The sequence below is a fragment of the Grampus griseus genome (genome assembly GCF_964374135.1).
Source record: "Grampus griseus genome assembly, chromosome: 16".
Lineage (NCBI taxonomy): Eukaryota > Metazoa > Chordata > Mammalia > Artiodactyla > Delphinidae > Grampus > Grampus griseus.
In genome coordinates, this window is record NC_139010.1 from 4,912,966 (window position 1) to 4,925,917 (window position 12,952).

General features: G+C 46.3%; 1 protein-coding gene across 4 annotated transcripts in view; it reads right to left on the reverse strand.

The window, feature by feature from the left end:
- Nucleotides 1–1,560: 1,560 nt before the first annotated feature.
- TTC13 (tetratricopeptide repeat domain 13) overlaps nt 1,561–12,952 on the reverse strand; it is a gene marked incomplete at its 5' end in the record, with an annotated part of 69,904 nt that continues 58,512 nt past the window's right edge. For 2 of the 4 annotated variants that reach the window (XM_082673687.1, XM_082673685.1), the window contains 6 exons: nt 1,561–2,399; nt 3,883–3,962; nt 4,103–4,181; nt 5,938–6,017; nt 6,979–7,114; nt 9,370–9,479. In XM_082673687.1, coding sequence (XP_082529813.1) covers nt 2,285–2,399; nt 3,883–3,962; nt 4,103–4,181; nt 5,938–6,017; nt 6,979–7,114; nt 9,370–9,479 — 600 coding nt within the window. In that variant the 3' untranslated portion in view covers nt 1,561–2,284. The remainder of the gene's footprint in view (nt 2,400–3,882; nt 3,963–4,102; nt 4,182–5,937; nt 6,018–6,978; nt 7,115–9,369; nt 9,480–12,952) is intronic. The other 2 variants (XM_082673686.1, XM_082673684.1) reach the window with 1 other exon arrangement.

Consider the following 12,952-nt stretch of genomic DNA (forward strand, 5'->3'; position numbering starts at 1 on the left):
ATCAGGGTATCTGATGAGCTAAAAACCAAACACAGACAGAAGACACGGAGCAGCCTTGTTTCTTCAGAATGATCAAGTTTTCTATATGAAATCTTAAGGATACAGGTGAACCTGATTCTGATTTTAAAGACTTAAATGTTTTTAAAAAGTTTTAAACAGAGGACAGCTTGTATGATGCAACTCTGATTTTTAGGGGAAATTGTTCAATGTAACAGAAGATGTGATGAGAGAACTTTAAACATCATGATATAAAAATGCATTCCAAATCTTCATGACCTTCTCGAGACAAGAACCCTCAAAGATGGGAACGGGAGCCCAGTACCCTCTCGGCCACCAAACACACCTGCTCTGTTCAGACCACAGTCAGGTTGGCTCAGGTATTTTGGGACCTGGAGCAGAAGATGAAAAGTTTTCCCAGAACATCTTGGGATCACAGAATTTGGCATTTCAGTATGTCTAATGACATGATAGTTATAATACTCGCATGAGGAGAAACTGGGCTATTTAAATGAAAGTTGAAACGTAGTCATTTGGAGTTGGTAAACTAAGTTTCAAGGAAAAATCACATACTAATTCTGGGGTTTCGACACACTGTCGTATATTTTAGAAAAGTCAGCTAATTTATTTGGACCATTTCCCCAACTGAAAGATGGGTGTCTCACAGTTAAAAATCTTGAAGAGTTGGTGATAAAGTAAAGAAAAGTCCTTGATAAAGCTGAAAGATTTTGCCTTTAAGATAATAAGCCAAAAAGAGGGAAAAGTTTAAAAACGCATTCATTTCTCCTTTGTTTAATCTCTGCAGTCCCTATCTCACTTTGCAGTGCTGTAGGCTAGATGTGGATGCAGCTCCTCTGTGGCTTCAGGAGTCTTTAGGTAGCCCAGTTTGGTCAAACAGCCTGAAGTTGAGAGTCCAGAGAAATGTAACAGATAGATGGAGATTTTGCACGGAACAGCGTTAAGTACTCTGAATCTTGAGAAGAACCTGCGAATGAATCCTTGGTGCCTCGAGACCGTGGTGAGGCAGGCTAGGCCCCGGGGGTCAGAGAGGCCTGGTTGGATCCTAGCACCTTGGCTTTTAATCGCTGGGGGACCCGGGAGAGTCATCAACCTGCCCAAGCCTCAACTCCCTCATCTGTAATATGAAAATGAAGACCCAGGGGAAAGCTGGCCTGTGGGTGTGAAATCTCTTTCTAAAGTGAGGTGTGCCTGACAAGTTCTATCACCATCCAGATGAGAGGAGAAGATGAGCCAATCTTGGTGGCTGCTCTGAAGCACACGTCAAGCCCCAGAACAGCATCTGTCCAAAGGGCAAGTCCTATCTGACCCAATGGCCACGTTCTGCGTAGACCACAGACAACTCTGCCAGCGCCCAGCGTTAAGTCCCTGCTGACGAGCGTGGACGCCTGCAGACACTGCCGTGTCCCTCTCGTGCAAGCCTGCGAGACAAAAACTAAATAACGGAAAGAAGCAGTGACTAGTTTAACTCTTTAACAAAAATCAAAGAAAAATGAAAATGATTTGGAAATGGCAACAGTTTAATTGAACCCATTTACTGGCACCTACCCTGTCTGAAAAAGGAAATCAGCAATTTTCTGACTGTTCTTATAACCTGACAGTGAAACTGGTTCACACAATGAAAACGTACATAATCCAGTGTCAAAAACTGGTGATTTACAGAAATCACCCCCATTTATTTTTTCCAGCAAAGAGGAGAAAAACAAACATGTTTCCACAATTCAGTGTTTGAATCACTGGCAAAAACTGTCTGCCTCATTCAACGTTCCCGGCCACGAGCTCCGGGAACACTCTGATGGCCACGAACCTCCCGTGGTTCAAACGAAACGGAGAGCCCACGCATGAGGATTATGTGAGTTGAAGACAAGATGCCTTCTCACAATGTGCCTACAAAGAAGGTCTTTGAAGAATATCCAGATCTTCAAAGGAATGAAAACACTCCTGTTCTGTTGTTGATTTTTGGTTTTGGGAATAAACTTTCTTCACTGGGAGGAAGGGGTTGTATGACTTTGTAAGTGGAAACCAAGAGGCCGCTGGCTAATACGTATGCCTCCCCTCCCACAGAGCTCTTCTGTCGCCCCAAAACCCTCTTCCATGAATTTTGTTATGGTTCGGAAAGGTAAGGAAAATGACTTCAAGTATTCAATTCCTATCAAAAATTGGTATCAAAAGTAATAAAGGACCTAATTTCTTTATAATTCCATGTTTTAAAAAATAACTTAAGAAGCAAGAGGTCCGGCCCTTTACTTGTATAAATACCACAGCGTAACTAGAGTTTCTTAAGACAACGTGGGGAGGAGTCCGTGTTGAGCACCTCGATCATTGATCTTAACGTTGGGAACGTCTCAGACACGGACGGAAGAGTCTTATAAGAAGGTGAGATACTGAAAAAGAAAAACACAAAGCAAGGGTGTGAAAATCAACACAACTGTACAAAAAAGGCAAAGCTTACGGTCTATTAATTCCTATTACGATATTCACTTTCCAGTACTCCCTACGCACGACAGCAGACAATGTTACAAAGCAGGGGGCGCTGTGAACAGAGCAGGCCCTGCTGCAGTGATGATCTGGGGTACGGGCAGGCTCCCACCATGAGCTGCTGGGAAATTCAGCCAGTCTTCAGAAAGAAAAATCAACCCCCGATTTGCACAGTGAGCGTTACGCACACACGTCCCATTGGGGCGCATGCTGGACATGGAACCAGAAGACACAGGTTTCGGGTCCAGCCTTGACCCTTATCAGCTTTAGGGGTTCCTCTCAGCCCCGCTTCCCATATCTGCAGCAAGAGGGAGAGGGTTCCTAACTCCCAGAGCTAGCAGGAGCATGGGACGGGTGTCAAGGTACGCTGTGAAACGGCAGCTGCACAACATAGGGTAGTGTTGCTATCTTTTCCTTAAAGAGTTGTTGAAAGATCAACACTGTAAAATGATGTAGGAAACAGAGGCGAGGGCTTTGACCTTATGGTCGTGTTACTAAAACATGTGTAAACTAGTAAACGTGAAACAAGAATATACTGCAACAAGGTGTAGCTGTCAGGAGTTTCCATTACAGAGCTCATGGAATCCTTGCAAACCGGACAAAAGTGTCCCACAGACACAAATTTCTGTTTTAAACAGAGCACAAATTATCCAGCAACTTTTAGAGAGGTTGCTGTGTTCAGCAGGTAATGAAAGGCAGAACTGGAAGTGGTTATGATATAAAGGAATAAATAAGGTTGAACAGTGAGAGTTGCTTATTCTTAACTAACTCTGAAAGCATCTGTGAGTTTAATTTCATCGCAAATTTACACGTTCCCCGTGGTGCTTCTGAAAACAAGGGCCAGGAAAGATGAGAGTCTGCTAGGCTCTCCCACCGTAATCGTCAGGGGTAATTTCTGGCTAGCATTTCCTGACTCACGTGTATTCCGCACCTAAATAACAATAAAGTACCACCTTCCCAAAACCTAGAGTGCAGGAAAAATGCAGCTGAAAGGCAGGCACTACCACCCAGACTCAGTCTGAATCGGGTGCAGCTCAGCGTTCAAAGTCGCTCCAGAATACTGACCCTGAGAGTCTGGGACGAAGGGCGGATTAGGCAAGAGATATGGATATCTGACCATATAAATAAGACATTTGTAACCCTTTCTTCACAAACTGGTTTCCTTACTTTATTCATTATTCACGTTTATGCATATACTCACCTGTTAAGGGGTCTTACGCAACAGCAAAAACGTTTTAACCTTGAAAAGTGGATTACATTCATTGTATAATCATAACTCATGAAAATGAGTACAATTCCAGTTTCACGACGCTCGAAAAGTAACGGGGAGCCCCTTCTTTCCCTTTTCAGTTGTAACATCCTTTTGTTTGACCCCTATCCAGCAGTTACCTTTTCAAGTTCATCCAGCTTTTAGCTATTTTGCTAAAGGCCTCTGAACCAGGGGCGGTCATAGCTTCAAAGTCAACCAACTGAAAAAGAAAGAAATTTAACAATGTGATCAACATGGAGGGGAAGCTCCCTTTGGGATCCGTTGCATTCGTGTGTCTCAACACAAAACTCCACAGATTGGGATTTAAACGTTTCCCTTCCAGCTCCAGCTCCGACATACCTTCCCTTTGGGAATTTTGCCTGCTACTTCCTTTCCACTCGCCATCAGGGCTCCCACAATCACTGAGTAAGCGATCACACTGTTTAGGTAAAGAACAATTACCGGTCAGTCCCAGGCCACGGACAGTTACCACGTTAGAGCTTACCACGGATTTTCCATCCTAAGAGATGACATTTTATTTCTCTTAAGAATTCTCTGGACATTAAACATAAGAATATTTTCATTTGCCTTAAAAATATTTACTAATTTACTAATAAAACTATTTACTGATTTACGAATTTAAGGGTAAACGTGTAAGAATAATATTTTTCTGAGAACAAAAGGTATCTTTTAATTAGGAGTTTTCTCCTCACTTGGCTTTTCTCTTCTTGTGAAGAGTGAATTAGAAAATGTGCCTGCTTGTATTTTTAACGTCTTCACGAGGCTTGGCTTTAAAACGCAATATATACGATATACTTTGTAAATGCAGACATATTAATATTATCGTTTAAACATTAAACACTGTGGCCCCGAAGACGAAACAAGCAGAACGCGTTTGCAGAACGCACTAACAGACTGGCCCGAAGGCGGCTGCGCTACGGGGACATCCCGGCATGTCCGGACTCACTCTGGATCCTGACGTCTTTGTGGCACCAGCTCTGTGCCCTGTGCCAGGCAGCCCAGGACGAAGACAACTAAGACAGACGTCTTGCCCCGGCGAGCGGACACCAGAGAGAGTGAGCCCGCCCTGGGGTCGCCTGCCAGGGAAGCCCTCACTGAGGCCGCGGCCACGTGCGCTGCATCTTCGAGGGCCACGGGCAGGGCCCCCGAGGCAGAGGAGGGGGAAGCGGACCGGCGCGGGGGGGCGGACAGGAAGGTGTGGGCACGGGCTGGGGGCGTGGGGAGGCAGAGAGCAGGGCGGCATAGCCGCTGTGAGGACACGCGCGTGCACAGCGCCTGTGAGGGCGGCGGGCGGAAGGTGGCACGTGGAGGGCATCGCGGGCACATCTAATGACGACTGTCCCGAAGGCACAAGGTTTATGTTCCCATTTTGTTTCAATGCCGTCGTTACCGTTATGTAAGTTCCGCGTAAGGGCACGCACCCGTCTACACCGGAGTGCTCACTACGAGCCTAGTTTCCATCCATCACCACACAGGGGACCCCCTCCGCCCATGTCGCCCACCCGCCCCCAACGCTTTTGTCATATTATAACAACATTTACGACCACATTTTGGAGAGTTTTACTCTCTAAGGTAGTACTTAAAGATTTAAGTGTATTACTTTAGCCAAAGCGTCTTAAAGTCAAACATGTGCTAACGATGGCACACGCCATTCGCATGATTTACTGTACACGGTACCAGAGAAAAGGGAAGAAAAAGAAGGCTCTACAGACGCATCCTTGTCTGAATGACACCTGAAAGATGCCTGGTGAATTCAGTAAGTAGCAAGAATTCATTCATAATAACAAAAATACTTTGCAATGATTGGTGACCCAAAAGTATTAAACGTTAGGGCTAAAGGTCAATTAATGGTCAAAACTTGGGGGCGAGGGGAGAACAGGGCAGGGTACAGTCTGGGCAAATACCAGGAATTAAAGCACAGGGCGCACACGTGCGCACACAGTGAGACTTCGAGCTCCAGCCTATAAACGCCAAGCACCTTCTTTTAAAACTACCTTCCGAGACTCTTGGTGGTGCAGTAGATCAAGGACATCACGTTTGGGTGGACTTTGAAAAAAACCAAGGGGTCTTCCCGCCATTGCTGGGGTACCTGTACCCAGGGCCCCACAGGAGATGTAAGCAAAAGGAGTGCGTTCTTCACTCCAAAAACTGTCAGATTAGAGGATATCACTCACCTGGATCCGCGAGAGAGCGGCATTAAATTATAAAAGTAATAAACTAAGGATAAGATTAAGTTGCCAACAGCATCAGTCTCCTAGGGGAAAAAAAAACATGTGCTTATGAACTTAAATAACAGATTATAAACTCATTTCTTATCAGGTGACAAGACACATCAGAAGCATTTACATTAGGAAGAGGGTTATTTCCTTCTTCTTCTACAAGAACCTACTTTCCACGTCCTTGAATATTTTATACTCTTCCCAATGATGTTTTTTCTCACGAGAGGGTATACATTCAGTTCGGTTTAGAGCAGTACGTCCCCAGCTGCCTTTAAAACTGCAACCGTTTCTGATAAACCTAGACATCTGTTTCAGTCTACAATGTTACTTGAAATGTCGACATATACATTGAGATTAAAATAAAACAAAGCACTTATTAATACTGAATACACTTTCTCAGACGACAGGTCTCTCTACTCCAGGGCTCTGATTAGTGCCCTACCCCCACCCACTGAGATTTAGCTGATCAGTATACTTAATTTATGGGTATAAACTGATTAAGATCCTGAGAAACAAAGTAACTTCCCAAGGGCCACGGGCATCCATTCCAGAATGCGGATGGAGTGGCCGCTACGCTCTCCACACAGTGGACAGCTACAGCGACGGAGGTGACGTTGCAGCTCCTGCTACCAAGGAGCCCCCCCTTGAGTCGGGGAAGCAACGGAGGGCAGAGGTCACGGTCCAGGAGAGTGTCACTAAATGCAGCACAGGTCATGTCCATCGTGGACCAACCTGTTCTCTTAAATCTTGACAAAGCCCAAATCTCTGATACTATGACGCAGTCACTACATACATGTATCATTCCCCTTCCCCAGTTTCTGTACTTACTAAATACGGGAATTGTCTCTACAAGAATATTAAAAGAAATATTTACCACTCAATTAAAGCTGATTTCAAGCATAAACTGTGTAATCCCAAGGAAAGGGTAAAGGCTTTAAGCAGTGTACAAAAGAATCAGAAGAAGCATGGATAAAATGAAGATAAACGAAAACCTACCCCAAATTCTGATGAGAGAATCAGTACTTTTCCTTTCGCTGTTAGATCTTTATAAAGTGCATCTATTTCGGCGTGATATAACTGTGTTCTTTCTTCTGTGGTCTGGGTTTCCACGGAAAATAGTATATTGCCTACCCTAAAAATACAAGAAGGTGTGTCGAAGGCACGTATGATACGGTTCAAAGAGCTAAGCACAGAAGGGTGGGGAGGGCAGCGTGGCGACGGGGGCACAGGACGCAAGGAAGACTGTCTCTGCCTCTCTGAGCAGACAGATGGGGCGTGGCTCACAGCAGGCAGCTTTTCCACAAAATACGGTTTTGCTCAGTCTAACTGTAGGCCCTGCTTACATGAGCTTCAGCTAACACAGGAGGAGGAAACTACACAGAGTAGAATGTATTTCAATGCCCAGGAAACATTTTATCAGACAGCTACCCTATTACAATAGAAGAGCAGGGGCCGGGGCTGTGCCCTGAAAGCGAGTTCAGGGCCTCCGCTGTTTCCTTTTCTATTAAGCTTCTGCTGCATGAGCTCCATGGGAGGCTCTGTGGAGGACATAAATTCTATGCAACAGGTAGTTACTGGATAACGCCGGTACCCAAACGCTGAAAATACTCCTCAGACCCTCTAAAGGACAACACAGCAGAGCTGCCGCGTTGATGGAGGGACGGAGGGGAAACGAGGCCACAGATTATGAAGAGCCCATGCGTAGAGCCATAACGGTTCATCAGAGGTCCCAAGGAGAGAGAGTTGATCTACTCTGGAAGACAGGGAAGAAAACAGGAAATGCTTGCGGAGGAAGGGGCCTGAGCCTGGGTCTTGAAGAGGAGGACGGCGACGCCAGAGGCTCAGAGCCAGGAGGTGGGCGGTGACCTCGGCGAACAAGCAGTCCAGCTGAATTAGCAGGCCGGGCGCTGGCAGGAAAGTGCTTCAGGGAGGCAGGAAGCGTTGTTTGAGGCCATGATTACAAAAGGCCTGAATGTACGGCACGGGGGCCGATGTTGGTGTCAACAGGCAACGGCAGGGTATGGACTGGGGAGGGAGCTCTGGAGCCACGGGGGCGCCCCGTGGACCCGGCCTTAGGACCCGAGGATGCACGGGCCAGCCCCAGGAGACCGGAGATGGAGGCATGGGTCATGAGTAGGGGTCGGAGGCCCCGAGCGAGACTGACAACAAATGGGGTGAGACAGACAGCTGAGCAAAGACGCTGTGTTTCCGGGAAGGACTTATGGACTCTTACTCGGCAGTTGCATTTCTGCCTGGGTGAAGAGGTAGGAGAAAAAAATTTCACCTCGACAGAAGACCCTGGAATTCCTTCTGGGGGGAGGATGACCCTTATTGGGAAAGTACTTTGATAAGTGGCTTGGGTTAGAGACGGAGACCTCAACGACGTGGCAGAGTCATAGAATCTGGAAGTTGCTAAACGGGGGTTTCCTCATGAAGGCCTGTGTAAGTTTGGACAAGGAAACCAGAGCCCAGCAGGGGCTGAGAGGACATGGCTCCCGCCGCTGAGCTGCCGGAAGTCCCTGATGCAGAAGTGGTGGAGCCTCCTAGGGAAGCAACTGAGGAGCACGGTGTTTCGGGGACGGCAGTGAATGGAGAGGGTCAAGGTCATTCCACCCAGAACTCAAGGGATACGGAGGCTCCTAGGTGAAGTGTGGATTTCAGATGTAAATAAAATGATCATTAATAAAAACGGTCACTGCGGCGCTACTACTGATAAGGTGAAAAAATGGGAAACACCCTGAATGATCAATGACAAAAAAATTAGTAGCAGCAACTCTACAATATCCCTAAAATGGAATACGATGCAATTTTTTAAAATGCTTCTAAGAATAGGATATGGGGAAATGTTCGTAGTAAGGCTAGAAAACAAACAGGTTGTAAAACAATATGTACAGTATAATCTCAGGTTTTAAAGGAAATAATGATTTAAAATTTTTAATCTTTGCTTATCTGTATTCTAAAGTTTCAATAAGACTGCACTTACACTCTCATACTACTTTAAAACCTATATTTAAAAATCCAATAACAGCCTTCAACCTGCCAATCTCTCATCTTTTTTCCATTTAATGAGTAAACGTCTTACCCACGACAAACTTCAAGAACCTGGAAGAATGCTTTCCACAAACCACATCAGACATTATACTTAACATCTAGAAAGTTGTTAGATGTAGCACAGTCAGAAAATCTATCTGCTGGTGTAATAATCTAAATGTCACGTTAAAAAAAAAAAAAAAAGCTGGTTCTCGTTGCACACTGGACCTTGATAATCTCCGTTTTAGGAGACAGCCAAAGCCCAGGAGGTCCGATCTCCCGCAGCAGCGCCAAGCATCTGCATGCCTTCTGACACCAGCCCCCGTCTGCGCACCCGCACGTGGGAAGCACACGTACTTGTCTCCTGTAATAGTGATCGTGAAGCCGTCATATTCCTTCCCTTGGTCTTTGAGGCTGGGAACTTTTGTGTTCACAGTGAACCCATCCTTCGTTTTAGTATTAAACTGCTTTCGGGGAAAAAGAAAATTCACGTTACTGGTGAGATTCACTGTAAATTCCCAACTGCCACTGTGCAGCGCCGACTCCGACTTTCATGTTTTTAAGAAGGGTCACGGTGTGCCAGACACCGTGTATTCTCTGTCCTGGCCCCATGCCCCAACCCAGACTCCCAGCCCAAGTCACGCTCCCCGTGGCCCCTGCCAGAGGGCAGCAGAGAACCTCAGAGCAAAAGGCGCACAGCCTCCCTGCAATGGCAAGGCCCTGCTCACTGCTAAGAGCTCCCTTGGGGTCTTTTCTCTTGTTCATCTTAAGCGGCAGCCACACTGATACTTTGCAGAATAGTTGTGCTCAACATCCTATGATTCGAAAGAGCACCTTGTGTTTATTCTACTGCTTCTTCAAAGGAGACTCTCATCTGTCTGCAAATACTCAGAATTTTGTCACCTGAGAATTTTATACACACACATGCACACACCCCAACTCCGCAGACCACAGAGTGACAAAGCAAAGTATTCTAAAGGAATTACACAGAGATCAGAGTGGCCCTTAAGGGTGATGAGTATGAACACGGCTTTCTGTTGAAAACACTTTTGACGAAGTGAAATGCCAATAAATCACTCCAGAAAAATCCTCCCCAATTCGGTTATTTAGTGTAGCCAACATGTTTTTAGGATTGACAGACTTGAATAAGAGAATCAATGGTAACATTAAAAGAGGTCGTGCTTCGCATAAGATATTGGAGGGAAAGTTTGCCCCAAAACAGCGACAGCCAGCAGGCGTTCACCAAGGTCCAGAGAAGGACATAGATGAAGGGACGTCAGCAGGAGAGCGGGCGGCAGGGGCCGAGACGGGAGGTGTCCCGTAGGAGGACAGAGACTTGTAGAGGCAGAAGGCGCTAACACTTAGTATGTGCCAATGCTCTTTCATGCCCACAGCGTGCCCATAAGACAGGACACGACCTCCATCTTACAGGTGAGGAAACCAAGTTGGTGAGATGAAGCGAGGTGAGGTCTGGCCCGAGCTGGCACGAGGGAGTGGCAGAGTGGAAGCAGGGACCCAGGCCCTCTCGACGTCCAGTCCCCTAACTTACTAACCAGCCGCCCCGAGGGGAGCTGAGGTACATCTGAACTTGGCTTTTCAGAAAGCAAAAGTGAATGTGCTGAAAAAGTACACGTACTTTTCAGCAAAAGTACCTATATCTCAGTGGAGGCTGTCATGGCATCATATTCACCAAGCACTTTAAACACAAAGGCGTATTTTTATATCCTTCTACGTGTGCCTTTAGAAAGGCCAGTGTGCCCACAGCCTGGCTGGAGGTGCGGTGAGCAAAACCACAGTGGGACGGCCACTCCCAGATGTGGCCAGACAGGCCGTGACTTTGCACTGGGAGCCAGGCACTGGGCGGGCGATGCCCGGCCCCTTAGCTGCTCTCCAGGCGACTGCAGCCTTTTGTCCATTGCGCTTTTCTTTTTAGACAAAGATATACATATATTAAAATATCCCTAAGCTGATTTTGTATTCTGCCTAATATAGTAAATTTAAATGCCTAAAATACCCACAGGACAGCTAAAGACTGAAACCTGAGTCAGGCTCTAGTTTTCTTTCTGTCTGGTGGATCCAGCGGCCCTCGGTGCGGCCCTTCTGCCCCTTCGGGGGCGTCTGGGGAATTTATGGGATAATGCGGTGGCTGAGGGGACGAGGTGCTGGGGACGGCCACACAGGCGCGACTCCCACTGGACGTCCATGTAGATGAGGAACTGTTTATAATGTAATGATTTTCTAGGCCTGGAGCCAGACTCCGTTTTACACTCACACGCTAAATATTTGTTACATTTTAATACACACTGACTCTCCTAGGAATGCAAACAGCATATACATTGAGGAAAGAGGATACTATACAGCGTGTGGAACTTTATTAAGTGCGGTTTACCATTACAGAAAACCGTTATCGCCAACATCGTAGCTCGTGATACCTGAGTCACCAAATGACACATGGATACAGGGCTGCATCTGTCGCTGTCACGTTCACCAAGATTATACACATCTGTGCAAGCAACTGGCTACTTCTTTGTGGCTTCTCATGAAGACATGCCTGAATGTTGACACACTGAAATACATGGTTTTCTACTATAAACAACTTACCTTTCAGAACTCCCTTACGGCACTGTGGTGACTTTTGAAAGAATTTTTTGAGTAGGTGGGATACATTCTTTATGAATTTCATTCTAGTGCAGTAAAGGGGCCATCTGAACATGTTTACTGAGTTCAGACGGGTCTGAGAAGACTGAGAACCACTGCCTCAGTTCACGAGACCCTCACAACGAGCAGGTTGGCCGGAATCACGGCTCTCCAACACATGAGAGCCTGGGATGAGACCGGGAGAGCCTGTCAAACCCGGCGAGCAGACTGGACCCTGGGTACAGAGTCAGCTCACGGCTTTGTCCATGACGGGTTATTCTTTAGAAATGGATAAGCTTTGGTCAGTCATAGAAATTTCTTAATGTTTATTTGATGTAAATCAATCTCATCTACTATAGCTACAAGGAGAACATTGATTCAAGTTTTATGTTATAGTTCAAACCATTAACTGAAAAAACCCAAACCAACCTGCTGCTGGTGCATTATGGGTAGTTATGTTCCCAGGTGGAGAAAAGGTGCATAAAATTATAACTTCTTAACGGATTGCACTTTTAAACAATATAACTGCTGTCCCGTGACACGCCCTTTATCTTGAATTCCAATGTTTCTGATACTGAGACTGCCACACCTGCTTTTCTTCAGTAGCATTTGCCTGCCTACCTTTCCGCCTTCAACATTTTGAATGTCATCTCGTCGTAGGTGTTTCCTGTGAACAGAACCTAGCCGGGCTTTCAAATACCGATCTGAGGTGCTCATTCTTCAGCGAGGGCTCGATCATTCACGTCATGTTGAGAGCCAGCACCCACTACACACATTTCCTCCTTACCTTCCCCCCTCTCTTTCTCTGAGCTTTTAGTTGAACTGACTTTGTTTTCTTTATTCCAGTTTCCTACCTTCTAGGGTCTGTTTTGTTTTCGTTATTCTGCAGAATGTGTTTTATCAGTGTTTTCAAGTAGCACACTTTATAAAACTTAAAGTACTTGTTAACCAACAGGCATTTAATAATTACGAGTTCGTTTCGTAAAAAGTACTGGGCTTCCCTGGTGGCGCAGTGGTTAAGAATCCGCCTGCCAATGCACAGAACACGAGTTCGAGTCCTGGTCCGGGAAGATCCCCCCATGCCACGGGGCAACGGAGCCCGTGCGCCACAACTACTGAGGCTGCACTCTAGAGCCCGCAAGCCACAACTACTGAGCCCGCGTGCCACAACTACTGAAGCCCATGAGCCTAGAGCCCGTGCTCTGCAACAAGAGAAGCCACCACAATGAGAAGCCCGCGCACTGCAATGAAGAGTAGCCCCCGCTTGCTGCAACTAGAGAAAGCCCAAGCCCAGCAACGAAGA